Source organism: Puma concolor, chromosome F2, assembly GCF_028749965.1.
Source record: "Puma concolor isolate L17-30 chromosome F2, mPumCon1.1.hap2, whole genome shotgun sequence".
In the NCBI taxonomy this organism is placed as follows: Eukaryota; Metazoa; Chordata; class Mammalia; order Carnivora; family Felidae; genus Puma; species Puma concolor.
The window spans coordinates 54,710,568-54,735,287 of NC_141684.1; the positions used below are offsets into that span (position 1 = coordinate 54,710,568).

Genomic DNA, 24,720 nt, shown 5'->3' on the forward strand with positions numbered 1-24,720 from the left:
CCAAACCATTTATTCATAATATTGGGATTTTTCTGTTCGTAGACATTATAAATGTCCAGCATAGAAAATATTATCTTTTTTAATGTTTATTTTTGACAGAGAAAGAGAGAGAGAGACAGAGCATGAGTGGGGGAGGGGCAGAGAGAGAGGGAGACACAGAATCTGAAACAGGCTCCAGGCTCTGAGCTGTCAGCATAGAGCCCAGTGCAGAGCTCGAACCCACGAACAGCGAGATCATGACCTGAGCTGAAGTCAGACGTTAAACCGACTGAGCCACCCAGGCACCCCTAGCATAGAAAATATTAAAAGCACAAGCAAATAAAGAAAATTCATCCCCTAATCCCAACAACAAGAAAGCCTCTTGGGTAATACTTTTTGTATGTCCTTCAATGTGTTCTGTGTGTGTGTGTGTGTATACACTTTTTTTTTTAAAAAAAAGGAATTTATTGGGGTGCCTGGTGGCTCAGTTGGTTAAGCGTCTGACTTTGGCTCAGGTCACGATCTCGTGGTTTGTGGGTTCAAGCCCTGCGTTGGGCTCCGTGCTGACAGCTCAGAGCCTGGAGCCTCCTTTGGATTTTGTGTCTTTCTCTCTCTCTCTGCCCCTCCCCACTCACACTCTCTCTCTCCTTCAAAAATAAATAAACATTAAAAAAAATTTTTTTAATGTGAAAAAAAAGGAATTTATTGTAGTACAGTTTCTCTTGTGCTTTGTTTTTGCCATTTAATATAGAATGAACATTTTCCCATGCCAATGGGTATTCTTCAACAACATCAGGCTCTGTGGGTATATTACCCACTTCCCTATTATTGGACATTTACGTTTCCAGTTTTTTGCATAATACATAGTTCGGCAGTGACCATCCTCATAAAAATTAAAAAATTACCCTCCTGAAATGTTGTACCAATCTACAAACCCAGCATCACTGTATAAAACTATTTCCCAATTTGATAACGAGGCATTGTGTTTTTCACACAAATAGTTTATATGTTCTAAAATAAGTATATGTATGTATAATAAAATCTGTTTTCAGAAGTAATCAAAAAAAGTTGATTTCTAGCTATTCTCTTTGACTATGTTTAATCTCCTCCTGTTGGATATTTAGTCTAAGTTATTAATACAGTTGAAATCATGTTTGAGGCCCTACCTAGGCAATGATGGCTTAAGACTCTGAGGAAAAATGTTCTTTCATAACAGTGTTCTGTTTTCTGTGTAACAGGCCACACCCCCTGTGACCATTCCAGGGTCGGCCAAGTTCACCCCCAACGGCAGCAGCTTCAGCATTTCTTGGCAGTCTCCTCCAGTTACCTTCACAGGCATTCCAGTAAGTAGAAAAATAAAAAGCCAGAAATCTGGTCAAAGCTGAACATAAATTTGGAGAACAAATTGTCAAAACACGCAAGGAAAAGGCAAAACTCACAATGCCAGAAGTACTCTATTTCTTTTTTTTTTTTAATTTTATTTTCCATAATTTACTTATTTTTTATAATTTACATCCAAGTTACTTGGCACATGGTGTAGCAATGATTTCAGGAGTAGATTCCTTAAGCCCCTTACCCATTTAGCCCATCGCCCCTCCCACAACCCCTCCAGCAGCCCTGTTTGTTCTGTATATTTAAGAGTCTCTTATGTTTTATCCCCCTCCCTGTTTTTATATTATTTTTGTTTCCCTTCTCTTATGGTCATCTGTTCTGTGTCTTAAAGTCATCATATGAGTGAAGTGATACGATATTTGTCTTTCTCTGACTGAATAATTTCGCTTAGCATAATACCCTCCAGTTCCATCCACGTAGTTGCAAACGGCAAGATTTCTTTCTTTTAGATTGCCGAGTAATACTCCATTGTATATATATATATACATGTACATATATGTACATACCACATCTTCTTTATCCAGTCATCCATCAATGGACATTTGGGCTCTCTCCATACTTTGGCTATTGTCGATAGTGCTGCTATAAACACGGGGGTGCATGTGTCCCTTTGAAACAGCACACCTGTATCCTGTGGATAAATGCCTAGTAGTGCAATTGCTGGACCATAGGGTAGTTCTATGTTTAGTTTTTTGAGGAATCTCCATACAGTTTTCCAGAGTAGCTGCACCAGTTTGCATTCCCAAGAAGTACTCAATTTCTTAACTGGTATCTGTAAACTCTTCAGCAATGTGTTTCATAGCCCAGACCAGCCCAGCTTCTCTGTGAAAAAGGTGTGATGACTGGCATTTTGGAAAACTAGGAGAGACCTGCAGCTATTGATAAACAACTTGTTAGAAATATATCAAGATTTTTTGTGTTGGTGGCATAGTTGTATGTTTCCAAAAGGCTCTGTAGAATCAATAGCTGAACTCAGATGCTGAACATAATAAAAGAAAAAGACCCTGTAATGAATAATATTTACCATTATGAGTAACTTTATAAAACTTATGACTTTGAAATTATTATTTGTGGGTATGCCAATTTGGAAGTCCAAAAATAACATAAATCGAAATAATGTTTTTTCCTCCAAAGCTTGAATAATCCATGCTGATGGATACTCTGAAAATAAATGAGTGCTGAACTATGCAATCAGGTTTTAGTAGTATATAAGAATTGATTTGACATATTAAGTGACTGCTGTCTGATAAATCACCATGAATTAACTTGATTCCTAACCATTCCTTTAAAAATATATTGGGTCTTTTATAGCTTATCACAGAATATCCACAGGCCTACCCACTGTTGATGCCCACAGTGGTTTAGAACTCCTGATAAGGTTCACAAAGTGGCTTATGATAACAGATGTTAACCTTATTCTCGCCTCTCCGCCCTCTCCCCAAGGACCTCACAAAAGCTTCTTATTGTCAACCACTGGCAGCTCCCAGAGGTTTCCAGAAAGTACTAAGGCCTCCTACAGGGCTGATAAAAATGAAAGCAGCTCAGTCAGTTATGCTGTGCTCTGTCGATGAATATTTATTAAATTCCCAAGGAGAATAGCCAACAATAAAAAGCATCCTGCTGGCAGCATTTGGGAATTTGTGGATTCCAGAAAATACTCCTGGAATTTGATTTTTAAATAATAATCGAGGGTCTGGAGTAATTATGAAAGTCGCCTGCCTCATCCAATAGTAGTATCAGTTTTACTCCTGGCAAGAACAGTGATCTACTGAAGAGGGTGTCAGGGTCAGCAATCAGTCCTTTGGGGGACTTTTTTTTTTTCTTAGTAGACATAAAAAGACCCAGAGTGGTTCTCGATATCACATTTGAGACAACCCTTCTAACCTAGAAAGGCAGCTATAATTACAGAATTATAGAAACTCACTGTTCTGAATCCTGTTAATTCCTATCTTTGATTTGAGAAGAATTTTCAAGAGTATACACCATATTGCTTACCTGGCGTATAAACAAGTGTAACATGTGGGTGGAACAGTCCAGTTCAGGCTTCTTTTCAGGTTACCTCTGTGACCAACCAAAATGCAGTTTTTTTGCCTTTGCTCTGTTAATTAAATCATCTCCTTCTGAAATACAGAGAAATCACTCTGAGTGGTTTTGTACTAGCTACATGTCCTCCAGAGTTCCTAAATGTCTTACACAGTAAGATACCAGCCAGGACACCTTCTATTGTTTATTTTCCAGCAGTGAAATCTTCTCTGCTGTGAACACGGTGTCTATCTCCACCTTCATCTCAATGCCCTAGATTTTCCAAAGTCCCTAATTTCATTGGTTACCAGGGACATTTTAGACAAGAACTTTGACGTAAAGTATGTAGAGTGGCTAGGTTAACTAGGTATCCCACTCAAATCCTAATTTAGCTTCTGATTTATTCTTTCACCAGAGAATTCTCAATCTATCTGGTTGTGTAATGTTTCAGCCAACCCTTTAGACTGTCTTAGCAGCCATTCCTATTTAAAATAAAGATATGGTGAGGGGATGCTATTTTCCAAGGCTTTGTTTTACCCTAGGAAGAAGGCTCACTATTCAAAACGTTCTTTATGTTGCTAAATTACCTATCAATCCTTTAAAAAAAAAAAAGTGGGTACGGGGCACCTGGGTAGCTCTGTCGGTTGAGCCTCTGACTCTTGATTTCAACTTGGGTCATGATCTCACAGTTCGTGGATTTGAGCCCCACATCAGTCTCTGCACTTAGTGCAGAGCCTGCTTGGGATTCTGTCTCCCTCTCTGTCTCTCTCTGTCCTTCCACTTCTCTCTCTCTCTCTCTCAAAACTAAATATGTTTTTAACACAAAAAAAAAATCTTTAAAAAAACGAAAAAGTGGGTGCATACTGTGTGTCTCCTTGGACTGAAGGCTGGATCTTACAACTCCACGCCACACAGACACAAGACTGGCACACGTCCACTGACTAGGTGCCAACAACTGTCCAGGAAAGTTAGTCCATCCCTAGAAGATGGGGAGCCAGGGTGAATTTAAGAGCATATGAATTCCTACCTTCTAAATTAATGTAGTAAGGGTTTCAGACAGAAGCTCTAAACATTTTCAATTATAATGAATTAGTGTTAGTGATGGCCTCAACCATATCCAAACTGAAGAACAAAGCAGTTTCCATTTTATAAAATGCTCTTAAAAGAACACATTTCTCTTTGTACCCCAAAACAAATGCCCTGAGGTTGTCAACTCCATTTAAGGTTTGTTTTTTTTCCCCGCCGTATCTTGGAGACCTGGTATGGGGGGGGGGGGGGGGGGGGATGCTTTTATATGCTTCCTAGAGAATGGAAATAATCTCCTTCTGAGAAATCCCAAGGTTTGCAGGATTTTATTTATTCATTTGCCTACACTAGATTTCCTGAACATTGGGCTTTAATAAGTTCCCTGGGTAAGACCTCTTCCCTGAGGTGTGTTGTGGAGAAGGCTGTTCTGCGTATTTACAAATGTAACTGGAGGTTCACTCTTTTCTAGCCGAAGGCTGCAAATGTACAGGTAGGCAGAAGACCCTCATTAATTACAGCATTCTTTGAGCTATTTTTCCCGAATGACCCCGTCTTTTCTTCTAATTATCTACATTCTTTTCTCTGTCTTTTCATGACAAAAAGCTGAGAGTTTTTGGCCCCTGTATGAGTCTGCCCATAATGCCATAACACAATATCACAGACTGGATTGCTTTAAACAACCAAAATGTATTTTCTCACAGTTCTGGAGGATAGGAGTCCTGGATCAAGGTGCTGGCTAATTCAGCGCCTGGTGAGAGCTCTCTTCGTGGCTTGTAGAGGGCCACCTTCTCACTGTGTCCTTACATGGCCTTTTCTGTTGGTGGGGGCAGGGGGTGGGGTAGAAAGAGAGCCCTTTGGTATCTCTTCTAATAAAGACACCAGTCCTACTGGATCAGGGTCCCACCCTTTTGACCTCATTTATCTTTAATTACTTCCTTAAGGGCCCCGTATCCAAATATAAGCACACTAAGGATTAGAGCTTCAAAATATGAATGGGGGGGGGGGGGGGGAGACAACACAAACATGCAAGCCCAGGCAAGCAAGAGCTAACAAACCTGCTATCTAAAGGCCATTCCTGGAGGCTTCAGGCTGAAAGGAGGGTCTCCTAACCTAAAATAGCAATGCTTAATTGTTAGATATTTACCTGTATTTTTTTTTAACACCTTGATGGAGGATTCAGAATAGTATAAGAGGTTACAACCAAGACAAGGATGTGGTTTTCTTCCATTTGAGAGATAGAAAACCACAAAGAAACGAAACTTCCCCAACGTGTTTACAGATGGACACAACATTCTTATTATTGCTCTGGTTTGAGGCTCAGATGCAAATCCTGACTCTGGCATTTACAAACTGTGACCTCTAGCTGGTCACATGACCTCTCTTAATCAATGTCCTCAACTGTAATCTACCTCATAGAGTTGTATCGTTGAGCACAGCGCCTGGCACTCACTGGCTGACACTGTGGAGCACTTACGATCATTGCTGCCTGGGACGTGTCTCATTGCTGTAAAACAGAGGTCAGAAGTGGATTCTATTTGGGATTGACTGATATAACACACATATACTGAACCTGTGAGAGAGATTAGCCATGATTTTTGCAGACTGAAGTTCTTTCAACTGAAATCATATTGAATCAGCAGAAAGATTAAGGTATATACAGTCCTCCATGCTTCCCAGGCTATGTGGGAAACTGCATTACTGTGTGAGATGTGCCATTCACAGCAAGGTAGTCTTGCCGGGAGTCTTCAGCTCGTGTGAAGCACAGAAGGTCCAAACACCCCCACCCCGATGAGCCCCACGAAGCGCTGTCCCACGACCTCCACCGAAGCCCACGTAAGGAGCTGAGTCCTTAAGGACCGAAGAAAAACTGTTCTCTAGAAAAAAATAATAAAATGTACTCTATAGAACATGCCCCCACATAGAACTTAGAAATGATTAAGATATAAAACCGATAAGAATTGACAAGTGGAGACCACTGGGAGAGAGGGCCACAGTAATGCTGCGTAGGGCTTTATCTCAGCGCACACCATGCTTCCATCAGCGGCGTGGCAGGATGGAAGAACGGAAAGAGCAGGGCCTGTACTAGTTCCTTCAGAACAGCTCCAGCGTCAGCCGGTAGGAGACAGCCTGTGTTCAGGTGCCGCCCCGGCACTTACCGTGTGGTGGCTTACTTCACTTCACTTCACTTCTCCGCTTCCTTATTGAGAAGGTGGAAATGATAGCAGTGCTGCTTACCCTGGGGTCGCTGTGGAGATGAAAGCAGATAGCCTCACAGGCACTTGGTTTAACAGGCGCTCGGCAAGTTACCACTACTGCTACTTCCTCTGGGATGCTGTGCAGGCCACCTCCCTGCTCGAAGTCTAAATTATCTTATCTACAAAATGCAGATAACAGCGCTCCCTTGCAGGGGTTTTGTGAGGATTAAAAGAAATCATAAATCACCTAGTAGCCCGCCTTTCACATTGGCCAGAGCTAAATACACGTTAGTTCCCTGCACCGGCCACCACCTCTCTGCCCCACCCGCAGCCCCCACTAAAACAAAAAGCTGAACCGTGACTGTCTGTCTTGCTATTAGAATTGTCGAGAAAAACCCACAAGTGAGGTCATATTGACCCTCACGCAGAACGGATCTACACGCCAGCGTGTGATGTGGGTCCTGGTTTCTCCTGTGTCGTGCCCCGGAAAACCCAGGTCTGTCGCTGCTGGACAGGACAATAACACGCATGCCCAGAACTCCCGAGTTAAGAAAGCCATCGGCAGGAATGAAGACTGTAGAGAGGGGTTATTCCTGCAGTCGGTCCGTATTCCTCAAACGGTGTTCCTGGAATTTTCAAACACCTGGACCTCACTCCCTTCTCAAACCAACCACACCACCAGTTTTGTCATGTCTGTAAGTGGCCCACCATCCCTGCAGCTGCCCAGGCCAGCACCTAGGACTCCCCCTTGATCCCTCTCGGTGCATCCCTGATTCTTCTAAAGATTTGTCCTCGTTTTTTCCCCTCCTTCACCGAGTCCTAGATCCTGCCTGATCCTGCCATAAATCCAGCCACTTCTCACCACCACTGCCACCCCCTTGTCTAAATCGCCGGTACATTCTTTCCCCCCAAATAGTGCAAAAGCCTCTAAACTAGACTGCAGGGCTTCTCTCCATACTGTCTCCAATTCACTCTCAAAGGAGCCAAAGCATTAATCAGACGTCTCTCTTTCTTAAAATTCTCCAATGGCTTCTCTGGCCCTTAGAATGATGTTCAACTCAGGGATGCCTGGCTCAGTCGGAGAGAGACTCTCTCCCTCCCTCTCTCTGTCCCTCCCCCACTCATGCATGCGCTCCCTCTCTCTTTCTCTCTCAAAAATAAACATAAAAAAGAAAAAGAATGACATTCACCTAAAATTCATCCATCCCAGCCAGGAGGCTTGCCCTGAATCTACCGCCTCCTGCCCTCCCACCCCCAACTTCCACACCGTGTGTCTTCTGGCCCCCTTGGCACTCTGCACCTGCAGGCCTGTGCCATTGTGCTCCCTTTCTCCAGAGTGCCCAGGAGATAAAAGGCAACCTCTCAGGGGCCTTCTCTCACCACCTTCAATAAATAAACATCCTCTCCCTTGATGATGCTTTGTCTCTTGGCCTATTTTATTTTCTTTAGGCACTCATCACTAAAGTGATCTTATGTGTTTGTATTTCTTGTCTGTCTCCCCACTAGAATGTATGCTTTATAGGGGCAGAGACTTGGTATTCTTCACAGCTAGGTACCCACAATCTAGAACGGTGCCTGGTGCATAGTAAGTACTTCATAAATACCTGTTGAATGAAGAGCAACCTATCATCTCATATCACCCAACACAAAAGGGGTGTGGCAGTTCTGCACAATTTAGAACCTTCCACATTATCCCCAGCTGATGTTATGTCAACTAAACCTCTCCTAGTTCTCTTGCTAATAAGGCAGTATTCTTCAGATTCTATGAATTCTACAATTTTTAAATTTTTTTAATTGTCTTGACCATTTAACAATGCATATGAGCACATTCTAGATCACTATGGTGGCTGTGAACTCTGAAGCCTTCACTCCCTCTGGTCTGCTGCTATGCACACTGGTCAGGGATGGGATGTGGAGTAGGTGGGGGGAGGGTAGATTCAGCTCCTGGAAAGGCCTACATAGCTGTCTAAATCAAATGCATATACTGAACTCCAAAGCTTTTGTTTAAAAAAAAAATGTGTGTTAACTCACTTCTTCTGGCCCTCACTCCTACCCAGCCTTAGCAAAACAGTAAAGACCAATGGTACAGAATAATTCAGAATCAGAGCAACAGTGGTTTAAACTGCTAGGTTTTTACTTAGCTTTTTAATTTTTTAAATTAATGTCTAGGAAAATAATACTGATGTATATTCCTTTGAATTGGAAGAAAACAAAAAGTGCTAGTATCTATACTAGAGAAATTCAGTCCTATAAGTATGCTTTAGGAATGTTCCCATGACTGTCAGTCGGTCATGGTTCTTTGGTACTTCTGTGGCCATGTTGGCTTCTAGATAATTAAGTTTCTAAATTCATTAAAGGTCTGCACTTCTGTTTATGGCAATGTCATATATTTACTTGGAATACCATTTATCTTTTCCTATAAAAATTCTTTTTTTGTAGCTGTTGAGAATCCCTGGTGCCGGGAAGATCTTTAGCATTATGAGAGCAGGTGATGCAAAGGGACGGGTAAGAAATGCCAGAGGAATCCAGAACAAGGGGCCCTCCTGCTATTGTGACTGAGAGGCAGAGGTGTAACAGGGTGAAACACATGCTCTGGCATCAGGTAGAGCTCAACACAGAGCTGGCCCTGCCATTACAAGTTCCATGACCTTGGCCAAGTTATTTAACCTCCCCATGCCTTGGTTTCCTCATCTATAAAGTGGGAACAAGATCGTATTTACCACGTGGGGTAGTTGTGAAAATGAAAACTATTGTCAGCGAACCTGGCACGTAGCGAATGCTCAGTAAGTATTTCAAAAGTCAATGGATGACTTTTGTTCTTGACTTTCTTGGGCTCTTTGCTTCTAGACTTTATTCCTGTTTGGATCCTACAGTCTGCTGTGTGGATGTCTCATGCAAGAAGCCCTTTATTTAGGGGTGTGAATGATCTCTTAAAGCAAACAGGAGGCCAAGGTCCATGTTGTGGTATTCCCATTGACTAGCCTTCTAATTTGAGATAACTCTCTTCACCTCTCTAGCTATTTGCCTTTTTTCAAAGGTAGATCATAAGCCTTACAATAGGTGAGACTATATTTTAAGGTTTGGAATATTATTCAAGTGAAAATATGTTACTGTGGGCAACCTGGAATGCACGCATGAAGTCATGAAGATTTTTGAAGTATTAACTGTTGTCGAGTCTTTCCTGTTTGGGGAGGCATTTAAATTCACCTTTAACCTGTGTCTCTGAGAACAAAGCACGTCATTTCTGTGGCTGATGGTCAGGTGCCATGGCCCATGTGGCAAGGGCTAAATAAATGCACAGTGAGGAGAACCCGCCCCATCAACTTTCTTTTCCATGTACTTACCAGGTGTCACCAACGCATAATCGTCCAGTGGGCACGGGAGAGCAGAGACAGCACACACACACCATCTTGTCCTCGCCACCCAGAGGGACGGTCAGCCTGAGGTATGACTGCTTGAAGCTCCACACTCCTCATCTCGAGGGAATCTGCTGAGAAACAGAAGAACAGCAAGAAAGAGAGAAACCAGACATACGATCTTCCATAAAATTTCTCTGGAATGGACAAAACACCCTTTCTTTTGTTCCCTTGGTTTTCCCCACCCAGAAATTATTAATGAAGATTTATTGTTTTGCGGGGGAGGGGTGGTAACAGTTTGCAGTGAGTTTTCTCGCAGAATAGGTACTGGTGATTACTGGGTCTATTTAAAGCCATATTTGCACTAACCTCTGTATTAAGAGAACTATAAGGTATAATTTTTAATGTACAGATCAAGGAGAAAATCCTCAGGATTCCCTTAACCAGAATGCTAGAAATTTGAAAAGCAAGAGAGCACTTGAAAGTACCTATTTAAAATGTAAAAAAAGAGACCTCTCTACTGGTATTTTTTTGTATTTACTTAATTCAATTTTATGAAGATGGCCAAATGGACGTGCCCACAAATGAACAAGTAGAAGCTTAAGAGTTATAGTAGCAAATTGTGGGTGCCTGGCTGGCTCAGTTAAGCGTCTGACTCTTGATTTGAGGTCAGGTCATGATCCCAGGGTCGTGGGATCGAGCCCCAAATTGGGCTCCAAGCTGAGCGTGGAGCCTGCTTGAGATTCATTCTCTCTCTCTCTCCGTCTCTCCCTCCGTCCCTCTGCCCCTCTATCCTGCTTGCGCACACTCTCTCACTCTCTAAAATTAAAAAAAAAAAAAATTAAAGAGCTGTGGTAGCAAATTGTAATAGCTAAGTGTAGTGGCCATGAAAACATCCAGCACATTAAAGTCCAAACCTGGTAAAAACCCCTACTTTGTTTCGTAACATTGTTTCTTACTCTTCCAAGGGATCTCAAGCCCTCGGTAGAATGAATGCCCATTGAATCAGTCCAACAGAATAAACGTTCCGTGTCTGTCTTACAGAAAGCCCAGGGGAGAAGGCAAGAAGTGCCGGAAGGTATACGGCATGGAGAACCGAGACATGTGGTGCACGGCCTGCCGCTGGAAGAAAGCCTGCCAGAGGTTCACTGACTGAGGAGAGAGGCTCACCAAGCGGGCGGCCCAGGGCCCTGCTGCCCTCCCCTTCCACTGCGGGTTTGGGAAAGCACTTTTGCTTCTGAACAAAATACACTTGAAGCCCAGGAAAAGCACTTCCAAGAAACTTGGTGGAATTACAGCAAAAAAATAAGGTCACCACCCTCCACTGCTCCTGCTGAGAATCCAGCCTGGAGCGGCTATAACTATTTTTTTTTCCTTGAAAAGAAAAGTCAGCTTTTTTTTTGCTGTATGCCTAGGTCTGCAAACTGTGGACTTCGGTAGCAATGGAACCAACAAAGCCCCTTTTACCTAGAAAGGAGGCATATTTTGATAAGCTTTCTGAATAATGCCATTTCTGAGATTTTTTGACATAGTAAAAAAAAAAAAAAAAAAGTGATGCGTTATTCAGTAGCATTTGTACAGAGAACAACACTTGCTTTCATCGTGAATACTATTTTCCCTGTTTTCCATTTGACTTCCTGGAGCAGTGCACATCATGATGTGTTGCCGGAAAGTGCAGCACTCTGGGTATCTCTTCTATGTCTTGTTTGTTTGTTGTGTTTGCAAGAATGGCCCCAGACGGAACCGTGGCTTGGAGGGTCCCAGATGGCATAAACCCGAAAGGAGATCACCAGCAGACCTCAGACCCTGAAGCTGAGTTCAGGACATCCCGCTGTAACGTTGGGAACATCTAGGAGTCTTCCTCAGATTTCTAAGAAGCCCTTCCTCTGAGAGGTGGCTCGGCTCCTTCTCTACCTGTCACAGCTCGATCAACAACTGGCACAGGTAGCCACCTGGGTAAGCCTCGATGCTGCTTTCAGGGATGCAACGCGAGCCGCAGCACAGATCCATTTGTCACTGCTTTTGTGACAGTGCTGTTGCCAGGTTAGTGGGTTGTCGGGCCGTCCCTCAAAACCCCACCACTGGCTGGTTTCAGAACAGGTAGAGAATTCCAACTATCCCAGCAGGTTTGCTGTAGACAGCGGAGTACAGCATAACACATCCCCCTCTGTTCAGAAAGACATGTGAAGTCAGCAAACCAACATCCATTCTGAGTGCACTTTCACAGGTTTTATGCTTTAGCATGTCTGGGAGATGGGTTGATGGACAATACAGACGTGATCTGAGTACATGGAAGGTCCAAAACTTTGTTTTTCTTATTCAAATACTGGCACTGTTCGCTTAGAATTTGCTCAGAGGGGAACGTACAGAACACCAAAAGGAAAATGCATGTGGGTATAGGAATCTCTCAATTTAGTAGGACCAGGGCTTGCACTGTGTTGCATTTAGCAGGTTTCCTAGCCTAGTATGTTTGTTCGTTTTGGTGGTAGTGGTGTGGGGGAGGGAGTAGTTGTCACGTTCTATATGTACGCTCATTGTCTGTCTGTCCTACTCTCGATTGCCCTGCTAAAGAGTTACTTCTCCTATACCTATGCAAAGGATTAAGAGCACCTTATAGGATGCACTGTGTCAGGATGGGGAGCCGACGATCAGCCATAGGAATGTTCAGTGAAATTGCACAGAGGAGAGGTTAATATATGTTTAGAAATTGTACATACACGTTTGTTTTAGAGTTGAAAGAAGTCAGTTAGGAATAGCAGAAATCCTTTTCCTTTTAGAAGCAAGGGAAATAGAAGGAGGTTTCACAGTGTAATAGCTACAACCTATACATTCGTAGATTTTGGCAATTTTATTTTGTAAGCTTTCATGTAACTTTTTAAATATTATTCCTCAAAAGAGATCCTGTTTTCCTCCTTCATTTATTTTTCTCTTAAAAACATGTATTTCAAGAGAGCAGGAAAAGAGCTTCCTTTACCTTCATGGGTAATTGAAAATCATGTTTAATTTCATGATTTCCAATCAATAGTAGCCACAGCACCAGCTATAATGTGTGTTTTAGTATTTATGAGGTCAGCCAGGAAAGGGCATATTTTTTTAAGGGCAGAAGTGTATTCGTATCCTCAACCCCAACATGTCTTTTCTCCTCCCTGGAGTCCTCTTGCTTCCCTGCAGGCACCCTCTGCTGTGCCATGATGCTCCCTCTGGCCTGGTCCGGGAGGCTTGAGCTGTGGGTGGATTGCCCCGTGGCCACAATGAGTCCAGAGCCGGTGAACCACTCGAGCACTGTACTGAAATGATGGCTGGTATGCAATGCTAGAGCAGAGGTTTTTCTCTTCGGCAAATCTCCCTGGCTCTTGATCCTTGGATTAATTAAGTCCCTCATCAAAAACAATTACAGCGATGAGGGGCTAAATCCATCCTCCCCACCTCCCAGAACTTTGGGACACAGGGAAGGAGAGGTCTTTGTCCCGGAGGGAGGTTTTGTGGCTGCGCCCTAGAGATGCAGCACATGATTCGTTCTGAGCTCTGGCCTGGAGGAGCCACGCTCAGTCCTTACCTGGGTTTTTGCCAATGCACAGGTATAAGCAGAAGCGTACAGCTGAATGCATCTTCCCTGGGATTTCTTGTCCTTTCTAAAGGCTTCTCTACACATACTCTTCTGCATCCCCAGTCACGTGGGGACTCCTTTCTGCCTACTGGCCCCGGTCTCTGGGTTCTTTCTTCTCTGGCACAGGTGTGCACAGACCGTCAGTCCCTTCTTGCACACACAGACATCCATTTTTGATACCAAGGCATGTAATAACTGGAGAACCATCAAAATTACCTGGCTGGCCTTGGGAAAAAAGTGACTAACTTCTTTGCAAGCCACCCAGAAAGCTATGAATTGCAATATACAGCACTGATTGTAAAAGCCAAAATTACAGGAAAAAAAAAGACATACAGCCATTTTGTTATATTTTGGGACTAAATTAAGTGCCAAATTAAGCCCGACATTCGTTTTATGCCATCCCTGTGGTACCACGTTCTTTTATGTCTTCATTTGGCAGGGGGAGGCAGGGGGTGGGTGCAAAGGGCAGTCCCATAGCATGGTGGCTGGTTAACCAGAGCTCCGTCCATCCCACGGATCTCAGAGACTTGTCTGTTCAAAAGGAATGGCCACACTATGGATTCTGGACCCAAAGTATTTCTAAATAAGGCGTGCTCTAGCCTTTTGACCTTTCTCTCCCTTGATACTTCTTCCTTCAGAAAATAGTTCTCATCTCTGTCTAAGAAGGCATTTCATAATAACGGACAGGCATTCTTCAGGTAGCTGCAACGCAAAGAGAGTTCATCATCCAGCAGTAGTTTTAAGCCTTAGTTCTTCCCAGAGGACGTGCACCCAATTTATGGGCAGCAGTGTGACAAGCTGGAGAAGACACCCAGGTAGCAAGTGGGTAGATTGGAGGCCAGAGAGGAGACACAAGAGATCCATGGACATCTGGCTCCCACTCACCTTGTTAATGCTGATCGGCCAGTGGTGAGTGTCCCTGGACACCTCGGAGGGAGCTGTCATGTCGTCCCTCCAGGAGCAGCTGCCACTCCCGTGCACGTCTCTAGTGGGCACGGACCTCCCTCCACCTTACTTGCCGGAAAGTTTCCTCTCCTGGTTGGTAAAAGCCAGGGTCAGGAAGAAGGCAGTGGGTTTCTGAACGGGTGCGGGCTCCGCGGTGAAGTGCCTGTCAGCAGCTCCGTGCACCGGGGTGCCCTTTATTAGGTGATTCCCTGTCCAGTCACAACTGTGTTGCAGATGAACACTTTCAGTAGAGAATGATGGGTGCTGCAGTTCCTGGGCTTTCCAAAATCTTCTTAAAGAAATAGTCACACGAATGGTGCAAAAGATTTCTGAGACCGAAATGCCTCGATCCCATTTCAAGATTGTCTGCGTTTAAGTCGGCTGCCTACGGTGTCACACCACGCCACGCTTTTGAAAGCCGCCCTGGGTTCCGTAGTAGCCAGCACGGCTGACCTGAGTCCTCCTTCATCCGGCTTCACCGGAAAACAAAAGAGCAGCATTCACTTGCGAATGTTTAGAGGCAGGTGGCAAGAACTGTACATATAGGAGAGGATACCTTGAGAATAGTAGCAAAATACTGTAAATAATATTCATTTCCTCAGGGAAAATTAAAGGGTATGTGAAAGATAGATCTGGAAGATCCTAAGACTAGAAAGACTTTTCTTATCTCTAGAGTCTTTCCCAGTCAGAACAGTTTGGGTGGTATTTTTGTTTTTAACGAACATGATAATTATTTCAAGACAAATTTACATGAAGTGGACGATGTCAACTTTTTGAGGAGCAGTGCTCTATGGAAACGAGCGGTTTCTTTGTAGCTGACCTGCAGTCTAAGGCTGACATTTGAACCACAGGCACAGTCCCTGGTGGGTATTCACAGACTGGTGTAAGGCTTTTTCTGAATGTAATTGTGAGTCCGAAGCCTCGGTGTTCCTTTTCATAATCACCCGGTTGATGACTGTACACAGAATTCTGTAGGCGAAGGTGTTAAAGACGTGCACTTTGCATTAATAGCATGTTAAGGAGCAAACTTCCATGGACTTTTGCGGACAAGGTGCTGCTTTTTCTCATGACCCTGTAGAATTTCTATTGACCACATCAACTGTAGCATTGACCTGTATGAAGACAGGGAAGGATTTGTGCATACAAATGAATGGAAACAGAGCCGAATTCATGAATATGGATGAGGCTGTGGATCATTTTGGAGAAGACGCTGGGTACATGGGTCAACTGGAAATTTCATTTCTCTAAGAAAATAACCCTACCAGCGGCACATACGCTCTCCCTGTTCCTCATACCTGTGGGGATTCCTCTCTACTGGAACTGTTCCGTTGTGTCTTTTTGCATTGTAACTTGTCAAAGCAGAAGTTGGTAAATAAAATGAGATTAGCACTTTTAGGTACCAATTGTATCACTATGTAATGCACACCAATAGAGCAAGGAAGTATAAACTGCATTTAAGACCGACCGGTTTGCTTATTGTGAGTGACTCTGAAAAAGCCCATACCCAACGATATACATGCTTTAAAAGGTGTACCTATCATAGGACCAGAAATCAAAGTGGGAATCTTACTTCTGGTCCTGTTTTGTAAATAGTTGCTTTTTTTTTTTTTTTTTTTTTTGAAGACAATCTCATGTTTTATAACTTCTCATGTGGGTCTGAGAATCACAATGGTAATGTGTTATATCAAAATGTAATCTTAAATACAATAGCAATTATAACTTAATTTTCCAAATAAGACAAGAAATATACTGCTTTAGGCTTCTACAATTCGGAGAGACATGACACTTTTATAATAAGCATTGGTACTTCTCAAGTAAACAGAACTGGAAATATTTTACAAGATGCAGTGTTTTGTAATCACAAAGAACATGAACATTTTGTGGGAAATGACCTTGGTTTTATACATTGTAGCTTATTTTTTAAAATACAGTACTTACCAGACAGGAAGTCTTAATATTATAAGCAATTCCTGCTCTCCAAACAAAGGGCTATGCCTCTTTTAAGCAAGTGTTTTTGATGCATATCTTTTCAATTAACCCTCTGCAGCAAGGGTAGAAATGCAGATCAGATGGAAAGATTATTACAAGAGAATCAAGATAGCAACAGCTACTCCTTTTATCATTGCCAGTGTGTTCTCAAAGGATTATGGGAAAAGACACTTTAAGAATCAACCATATGTATCTTAAATGGGAAAATATTAATAGATATGCTTGTAAGCAATGGGAGAAACATTCTTTAAATTCTTTAGTGTAAAATGAGATTCTGTCACAAAGACCAGCTTACCACAAACCTGCATTTAACTAGCAACTATCATTTGCTGGTAATTCCTGAAATCTTGGTATTGTAAGCCCAAAGATAGAATTTTTAGGTGATCAGTGGTGTTTGAGATAATTTTTTCCTCAGCACTAACTAAATAACTTTAATTTTCTTATCAAAGCAAGTGCTTGATTTTTCACAACAGGAACAGACATGCCAGGTTGCGATCAGAAAGTCACTGTATTCCCAAGGGAGAGAGCCATGGAGAGTCTATTAACTGCACAAATAGTTTTGAGCTTTGCCAAAACCATTTCATAATGCTGTACAGTTTCTTCTAGCCCACTCACTGTTAAAAAATAAATAAATAAAGCATCTTCTCTTTCTAAGATGTCAGTAACTCAAAAGCTAATTAGCAGTATGCAGATAACATCAAAAGACAAGCTGGCATAGAATGACCGATATCCATTGGGCAACTCCTGTGGAGTGGTCAGAGGGTCACTCAGACCTTGCTTTCAAATAGCTTTTAGAATGTGCACCCATGAGGACTAGAAATGCACGGAGATATGGAAAACCACGCACAGCCTCGGCTCCTGGTCTCTGAGATGAGGCAGTCTGCAAATCTCTATCTTTATCGTCCCTTGAATATCTCCATTGTTAGCATTAAATCCCCAAGAAGTGTTCACTGCTGTATGGTTTTGAAGCAAATGAGTCTTGCTTCATTTTTCAATAGAGGCTTCCTAATGGTTTATAGCAGAGGCCTTAGAAAAGCCAGGCAGTATCTGTAAATGAACAATTCAGATCAGGCAAAACAGGGACACCACAGAATGGTAGAGATCATTGTGAGCCAGACCGCCCATGCACCCACTGCATGGGGCACCCAGCTCCAGACAATCAGAACCATGCAGAAATCAGGCCCAGGGCTGCTAGATCTTCTGACTCGGAAATACGGTGTTACGTGACATTTAAGTGTTGACAGCTAACTCAAATTCTTGGCCAACACTGTACAGACCAAAGAGAACCCACATGGGGCAGACGGCAGCCTTCGGCCACCGGTTTCATCTCACGTTCCGTGGGAGATGTTGGGGAAGGCACATCTCACATTCCACAGCCATCGGGTCAACTTCCTCCCTCAGCCCCACAAACTCACTCGTGGGCACAATCTGGGCAACTAAAATCAAAGAAATCATTCTCATGGAAGACTTGAATATAAAAATACAGTATCCTTAAACTAGCCTTGCCTCTGATCAAAATACGCTGAAGTACTATCCAGCTCCGCCCCAGGCCAGGCCCCAAAGCATTGATTGAATAACTGTCATCCCAACTTCAGTTTTCACTACCGTGACCACTGTGATGAGGGGCTGGCAAAGAGCAGCCTTATGCCTTCAAGAAGGCAGCCAAGAGCCCCTGCAGCTGAAGACAGCCCACTTTGCCTCCTCGTGCCAAAGCCCTGTGCCAGCCCCTCCACACTCCCTCCCGCTCCATCCTGCCTCGTGAGTCTTCATTCCAGGGTGAAATTTCCATTGTTTCATCTCCCATATAGCAACATCCTGGTTTCAGACCTGGTAGGTACTTTAGAATGTCCACTAACACCAAAATCGAGTTTTTCCACATAGAGAACCCTAGCATCTTTGTCCGAGGGCAAAGACGAAATGGGAATAAATGTGTCATGGAAAAAATTAGAAGCTGCTGCTTTTGCTTGGGAGGACTAAGTGACTTCTGGCTGTGTCTTACACCAGAGTCCTGATGGTGTTGGCATCGTCGCTAACCCTTTCACACATATAATAAAGTAGGGGTCTTTCAGAGACACTATTTCATTTGACCTTCCTAAGCATCCAGGGCACAACAGGGATACTTAGGATCACCTCCAAGGCCAACCCACAATAGTCTTAAATCTGTGAGTCAGCCTTATCACTGCCCAAAAGGAGGAGGGGAAGCACTTGGAAAGCACTGGCTCAGACCTTAGTCTTCCAGACACTAACCCTGAAAAGACCCAGGGACCCACCACGTTCCCATCCTTTCAGCCCATCTTTCCGCATGGAAACAAAGAGCAGACTCATTCACACAGTCACATGCAAACTCAATCCTCCCGACTGTATCCCTTTAGGGTGCTGCCGTGCCCCCACTCCCTAAGTTCCCACCATCTAAGTGGTTAATTACAGGAGTTTCTTAGCTAATGTGATGTTCTGAGTAAACGTTTGACTCCTTGGGAAAAAAAAATTATTTTGCTAACATGCAACGCTTATTATCCATCTAAAGGCAAATTGATGCCAGAAAATTTTAAAGCAGCTCAAAATTACAACTTTTCATGATCCAATCAACAGGTACTGTCAACTCAAAGTTGGAAACACCTGGTAATATGGTTAAGTCACGTTTAAATACGAATGCAATTTAAACAACACCGTCAACGCCTGAGATTTCTGTCACCATGAAGGACTAAAAGGCTGTCCAGCGATGAACAGGCTGCTTCAGGCCTTCGCCCTGTCGTTGGCCAGGCTTCACATCATGAGGTTAGGGTACTCACGGGAAGTTTAGTCATGGAGCTAGAAGGGGCCTAAACCATTATGGCCTGCCACCTACTTCAGTAACAGGCTTTTTGATAAATGAGACTTGTATTATTTGTCTGGAAATTCAGTGCTGGGGGAGGACTCTCCTCCTCTGCAGGAAAAGAAGTCCGTTTTGCAATGGTTAGCGCCAATGCCAGGTCAGTGGCGGGGCTGAGTGAACAAGGAGAAAGCTGAGGCTCCCAAAGAAAACAACTACAGATTTTGAAAGAAGGCAGAGACTGTGAATTCGATGCTCAAATTAAGGTCCTCGTTAAAAAAAAAAAAAAAGTTATTTCATAGTGGGCGCCATTCACATAATTTTTAACTGCCAGCTTCCAAAGAAAGAATCCCCTTTATTTGTTATGAAAATGTTAAGAATTCAATGCTTGAGTCCGATTAACTATTACATTTACTTACTAGGGGCGGTTCCCTAAATTTTTAATTCAGAAGATTCACCACAGTAGAAAGTAGCAACTCCTGAAAAAGGCAAGAGAGCAGTCATTAAAAAACAAAATTTTCTTTAAAAAAAAAAATATATAATAATAATAATAAAAGTTGCTCATCTATTTTCTTCTGAATTCTCTCTACATCTCTGACTAAAGAGGAAAACCAGGACTCTTGAGAAGAAATTGAACTTAAAGAGAACAGTTGCTGTTCTGGTGATTAGTTTTGTTTCCCCATTCTTGGCAACCTCCTTGTGTCCACTGGTGTGACCTTATTGAGGCCACAATGTTATTATGTATGTTCGCCTCCAGAAGTTCCAGATTAAGCACGTTTGCTTCTGTGCTGATTTCTCATTCTTCAGTTAAGGTCCAGGGGGACAAACATCACTACGACTCGTATGGGAGGCTCCGTGAGGCGATCCTCTTCTTTCGGAGAAAAATTTCCATCTGTCTAAACAGTTTTGGGTGATCATTCAGAGGGCAGGTCAGTCAGCACCCAACCTGCAACGCTCATCACAAAAGACTCGAACAGACTTGCCAAGAAAGAATGACAAGGCAGATACCTAATCATTTCACCTGGACTCAAAGCCTCCGCGCAAGTCACCTGCCCACTGGGCCCGTCCACGGGGTGTGCCGGCTGCATGATCAGAACCAACATGGAAGGACAGAGGAAGAGAGCTTCACATTTAGTTTCTCTGGGCCCTGGCCTCCGCCCACAATTATACAGCATGAGAATGGACTTATCCTCTGTTATGTGAAAGTGGCCCCTTCAAGGTATAATTGTTTTCACTTGGTGTTTACTCAAGGAGAAAACTACTCCAGTTCTCATTGTTAAGCACTTGCCCCTCACCCTGGCGGAGCCCTCTTCCCATGCTTTGGGCACACGTGGCCAAGACAAAGGGGGAAATGGTAGAGCTTTTGGGGCCAGCAGTGCCAGAGCTGGGATTACCCCTCAGGGATCTACAAGTGTAGTGGAATTATAAACTGCCCCCCTCCAAAAACAGCATGCATCTCTTTGCAGATTACAAACCCTTGCTTTGCTTTTTTCGCCTTTTTATCCTATACTCTGCTAATTGGAAATCAATGACTGTGACTTGACCAAGCCCTGTGATGATAGCAAAGCCCCTTCTTCCAAAGTATCCCGACTGTTTGGGGAACCTCTGTGATCACTGGTAGAAAGCTTTAGAATAGATTTAGATTTTTAGGAAAGAGCTCAATACCCCCAAATGTTCCACGACTTCAATAACTGAAAATGCTCTGGGTGTAAAATAACCCAGGAATGTGGATTATTTATGTTTTAAAAAAATGTCATTAATCAATATTTTCCTACAACGCGACCTAGAACTCCTATTTTTGTAATTAACGGTTGGACGATGGTCAACCATTTAAGCATATGCTCTCTGGAATAACCAGATACTAGTGTAGTTTCCAAAGTGTTTCGTGTCTCAAAATCTATATACTTAGAGGAAGAACTCAGGATAAGAAAAAAATCGCTAGGTCCCAAAGGGTTCATGACTATCATCAAATGCAACTGCCAAGTGGCCTGCGGTCATCTTTTTCAAATGAGGGGCCTGGGGAGTAAGAGAACAACAGTTATCACAAACCCTCCGTTGCCCTTTGTCCACGATAAGGTTTTTAAAAAACTCTGCTTTTAAAAATTAAGCCATCTTTCAAATTGTTTTCTATACCAAATCTAAAATATTAAAATGAAATTATAAAATATTTCAAATGGGGTATTTACTGGAAATGCTGTCAGTAGAAAGCATTGCTTTTTAGTGCCTGCTAAACAGGTAAAGATGGACGGAAGAGAAAGAAGCAGTCCCTTCTGTGTGATACCAGGGGTAAAAAGACAGGCGTTAACTAGTAACTGGGCACTAATTCAAAGCAATGTGGCGATGCTATCCAATTTTACAGATCTTTTGAAATACAATCTTACCACCATTTGGGGGTAAGTACTTGCTTACAAAAATCTTTAATATTAGTGAATGAATGTATGAAGCTACAAACTATGCATTTTCCAAGAGTAACATGTATTTTATATCGAATCCAAGTAAATTGTTTTCATAGACTTATCACAACCACAAATTATGAAAATAAACTTGAATGCATAACATTGTGGGAATGTGGGACTCCCATCTATATTCTTCCAACTGATATTTTTAAAGACAGCGCATTGAAACTTCAGGCTCTAAACAAATACAGCCAGTAAGGTAAATAAATGGGAAATGGTTTATATGTTACTGCGTAAGCAGAAATGAGAAATGCTGGCTGTTACAAATGTGCCCGGTTTTTTAAAGGTGGATATTCTAGTAACACTGGATTAGCAGGCAAACAAAACTGCATAAGGTTAATGAGCATCGCATTGGATAAACATAGCATAGGTTGTGTCTGTTGTGTTTACTTCTCGATCTAATAACAAAAACTATTCTCCAAAGGGTTTGGGTTGTACAGTTTCAAAGAACAAAATATAAAAATGCTGTCCAGCAAAGCAAATCATTGAGCTTTTTTCAAAATCACATGGAGATAATTACTTTACATGTCTGGAACGTCCGTATAGAATATACACACGTTTCTTCAGCACTCTTGTTGATTTTGTATTTCTGTGAAACCTTTTCCCCTAATAATTTATCCTTGCTCCTCAATCAGTAACTTCCTACGTTGCTCGACATGAAAACATATTCTTTCCTTCTTCTGACAAGGGTTGAAAGAAAGAACTCCAGTTCTCTTGCCATTCTGGCTCTCTTCTACGTCCGCTGAGAAAGTTTCTCAACTGTTTGTAGAAATACGGAAAATATGGAAAAACGCACTTCTAAGCCTGGTACTTACGGTTATACTGGATATGTTTGCTACCTATTTAGAAGTTATTGGGGATGGGGACGTGTCTTTTTATATGATTTTTAGCCAAATTCAGATGTTCTGACACTCCACTTCTGAATACCTATCTGACTGTAAATACAGCCTGTGGAGGTTCAGGTTAATTAACCTTTCATGTGACTGTTCCTCAGCCATGCTCCTTGCCAGCTGTTGGCACACTGTACATAGATTTGTTGAATGTTTCAATGATGTTGTTTTTCTAAATGCTGTTCTCTAAAACAACTTTTTGAATGTTTTTTGCTTTCCATTGTTCAGGACTTTGTGTGTTGATTTAAAAAAAAAAAAAAATTTCCTAAATATTTAACACCAGGAAAAAGATTTAAAATAAACTGGTGCTAATTGAAATAGAAGAAACATTTCAGATTTGAAGACTTACAATATAAGATGTTCACACCAGTTAAACTATCTAAACTGCACTTTCCCGCGGGGACAGCTGTCATCTACCTGCAATGGGCATCAGGAGGACCACTGAATGTTTACAGTCTCTGTGGCCCATTTAAGTGTAAAATACAAAAATGGCACTGTCCCCCCAGAGTTGAGGATTTGCCGCATTGGTCCTACGGAAGCATTGAAGTAGAAGTAAAGGCTTATAGTAAGAATCAATTTAGTAATAGTCTTCTGGTCTTTGGACTTTCATGTTCTGTGATGCTTAGCTGTAACAATGAATATGGTGTTGCCAATGTAGTCTGACATCATCGTTGACCTGTACTTACTGCGTGTATGGTTCTACCTTGGGTTGCACTGGCACATGCCACGCCAGAACACTGGACTTTCAGTAAGACCATTCTGACTTCTACAATGTCCACACACATGAATTTAAATGCACTTGTAACTGGTTAATTACCATGGAGTCTAACTTCCACTTAATAAAAGTTTTTGTGTACCTGCTTCTATTTGGGGGCTATTTATTTAAGCAAAAAATAACTAACTAAATACCCAAGAAAGGCTCACCGAGGGTTCGAGGTTTTACCACAGTTGTAAAAATAATTTAAAACCAAAGGGATGTCTTCCCCGTATCAACGTTCACCATCAAGGCTATCTTTAGGAACGTGGAAGGCACACCTTCCTTCTACAGTTCATCCCCTGTAACTACAATTCAAACCCATCCCCTTGGCCGTGACTGCCCAGATAAGTTAGCTGCTCACCCTGTGTTGCTAGTCGAAAGGTGATGTCTCTTCTAGCCCAAGCCAGCCTACCCCTACCCCAGAACAACGCTGGGTCCACTAAAACCTGATATATTCACCTACAAGAGCCAAGCATATATATGTGCGCAGCAAGTAGGAGGCTTTGGAGTTCAACAGACTTGAGCACAAATCCAAGTTTGGCCTCTTGCAAGGTAAATGACTGGACAAGTGATTTAACCCTTCTAAGTGCCATCCTTACCATGGGACACGATAATGAAAAAGAGGAGAACTAATTAGCCTGGCTTGGACAGTATCTTTATCTACTCCTAGTCCAATCATCCCTAGCTGGGGTGGGCAGGATTATGACCCCTGTCCTACCACCTGGCCCAGAGAATTTTCCACAAATGGGGCTATTGTGAGAATGACCTAAAGTAACACGTCACAATGCATAGAGAAGTAGTCCACAAAAGGAAGCCAAAATACTCAAACACTGGAACCCTCAGAGATCCAGAGTGAGTGCTTCCAAATACCAGAATTTTCTTTTCAGCTTCTTAAAAACATTATTTCTGAAATAAGAATGTCCTGCCTTATTAAATGCTTACACAGCACATCTAAATGTGTTCTTGGTTACTCCTGATCACCATTATTTCATCAATAGAATGTGCAGTGGAGACAGTTTTATAGTTCGGCCTATTCCAGAACTGAAGGGCTGTGCCATTGGAAGCCCACTGCTTTCTTTCATGCTGCCCCCAGCCCCAGCTCAGTTCCCGGCCACTGAACCTCTGTGATTTCCTTGTATTTGGCACAGGGGACACTGAGCCCCTCGCCTTTCCTGAGATGCAGTAGAAGAGCAAGTAAGACTAGCCTTCCCGAATTCCTACTGTGTGCCGGGCAATGTGCTAGATGCTTTCACGTGGTCATCTCACTGAGTTCCCACAACAGCTCTACGTGTGGGAA

The 24,720-nt window shown here is 42.7% G+C and overlaps 1 protein-coding gene and 1 long non-coding RNA gene across 3 annotated transcripts in view; one reads left to right on the plus strand and one right to left on the minus strand.

Moving 5' to 3' along the window:
• ZNF704 (zinc finger protein 704) overlaps nt 1–23,532 on the plus strand; it is a 247,396-nt gene extending 223,864 nt beyond the window's left edge. Inside the window, exons 7-10 of one of the 2 annotated variants that reach the window (XR_015247060.1) lie at nt 1,218–1,322; nt 9,962–10,059; nt 11,015–11,926; nt 20,128–23,532. Coding sequence is in view for 1 of the 2 variants with exons in the window: in XM_086696032.1 (XP_086552158.1) it covers nt 1,218–1,322; nt 9,962–10,059; nt 11,015–11,126 (315 nt within the window). In the remaining variant the exon portion in view is untranslated. Of the gene's footprint in view, nt 1–1,217; nt 1,323–9,961; nt 10,060–11,014 lie in introns of both variants that reach the window. The other variant, XM_086696032.1, reaches the window with a different exon arrangement.
• Nucleotides 1,045–10,095, minus strand: LOC147572025 (uncharacterized). Its single transcript, XR_015247061.1, has 4 exons — nt 9,959–10,095; nt 6,576–6,664; nt 3,367–3,491; nt 1,045–2,375 (listed from the first exon to the last, which is right to left on the minus strand). It is a non-coding gene; the product is annotated as an uncharacterized LOC147572025 (long non-coding RNA).
• Nucleotides 23,533–24,720: the final 1,188 nt, after the last annotated feature.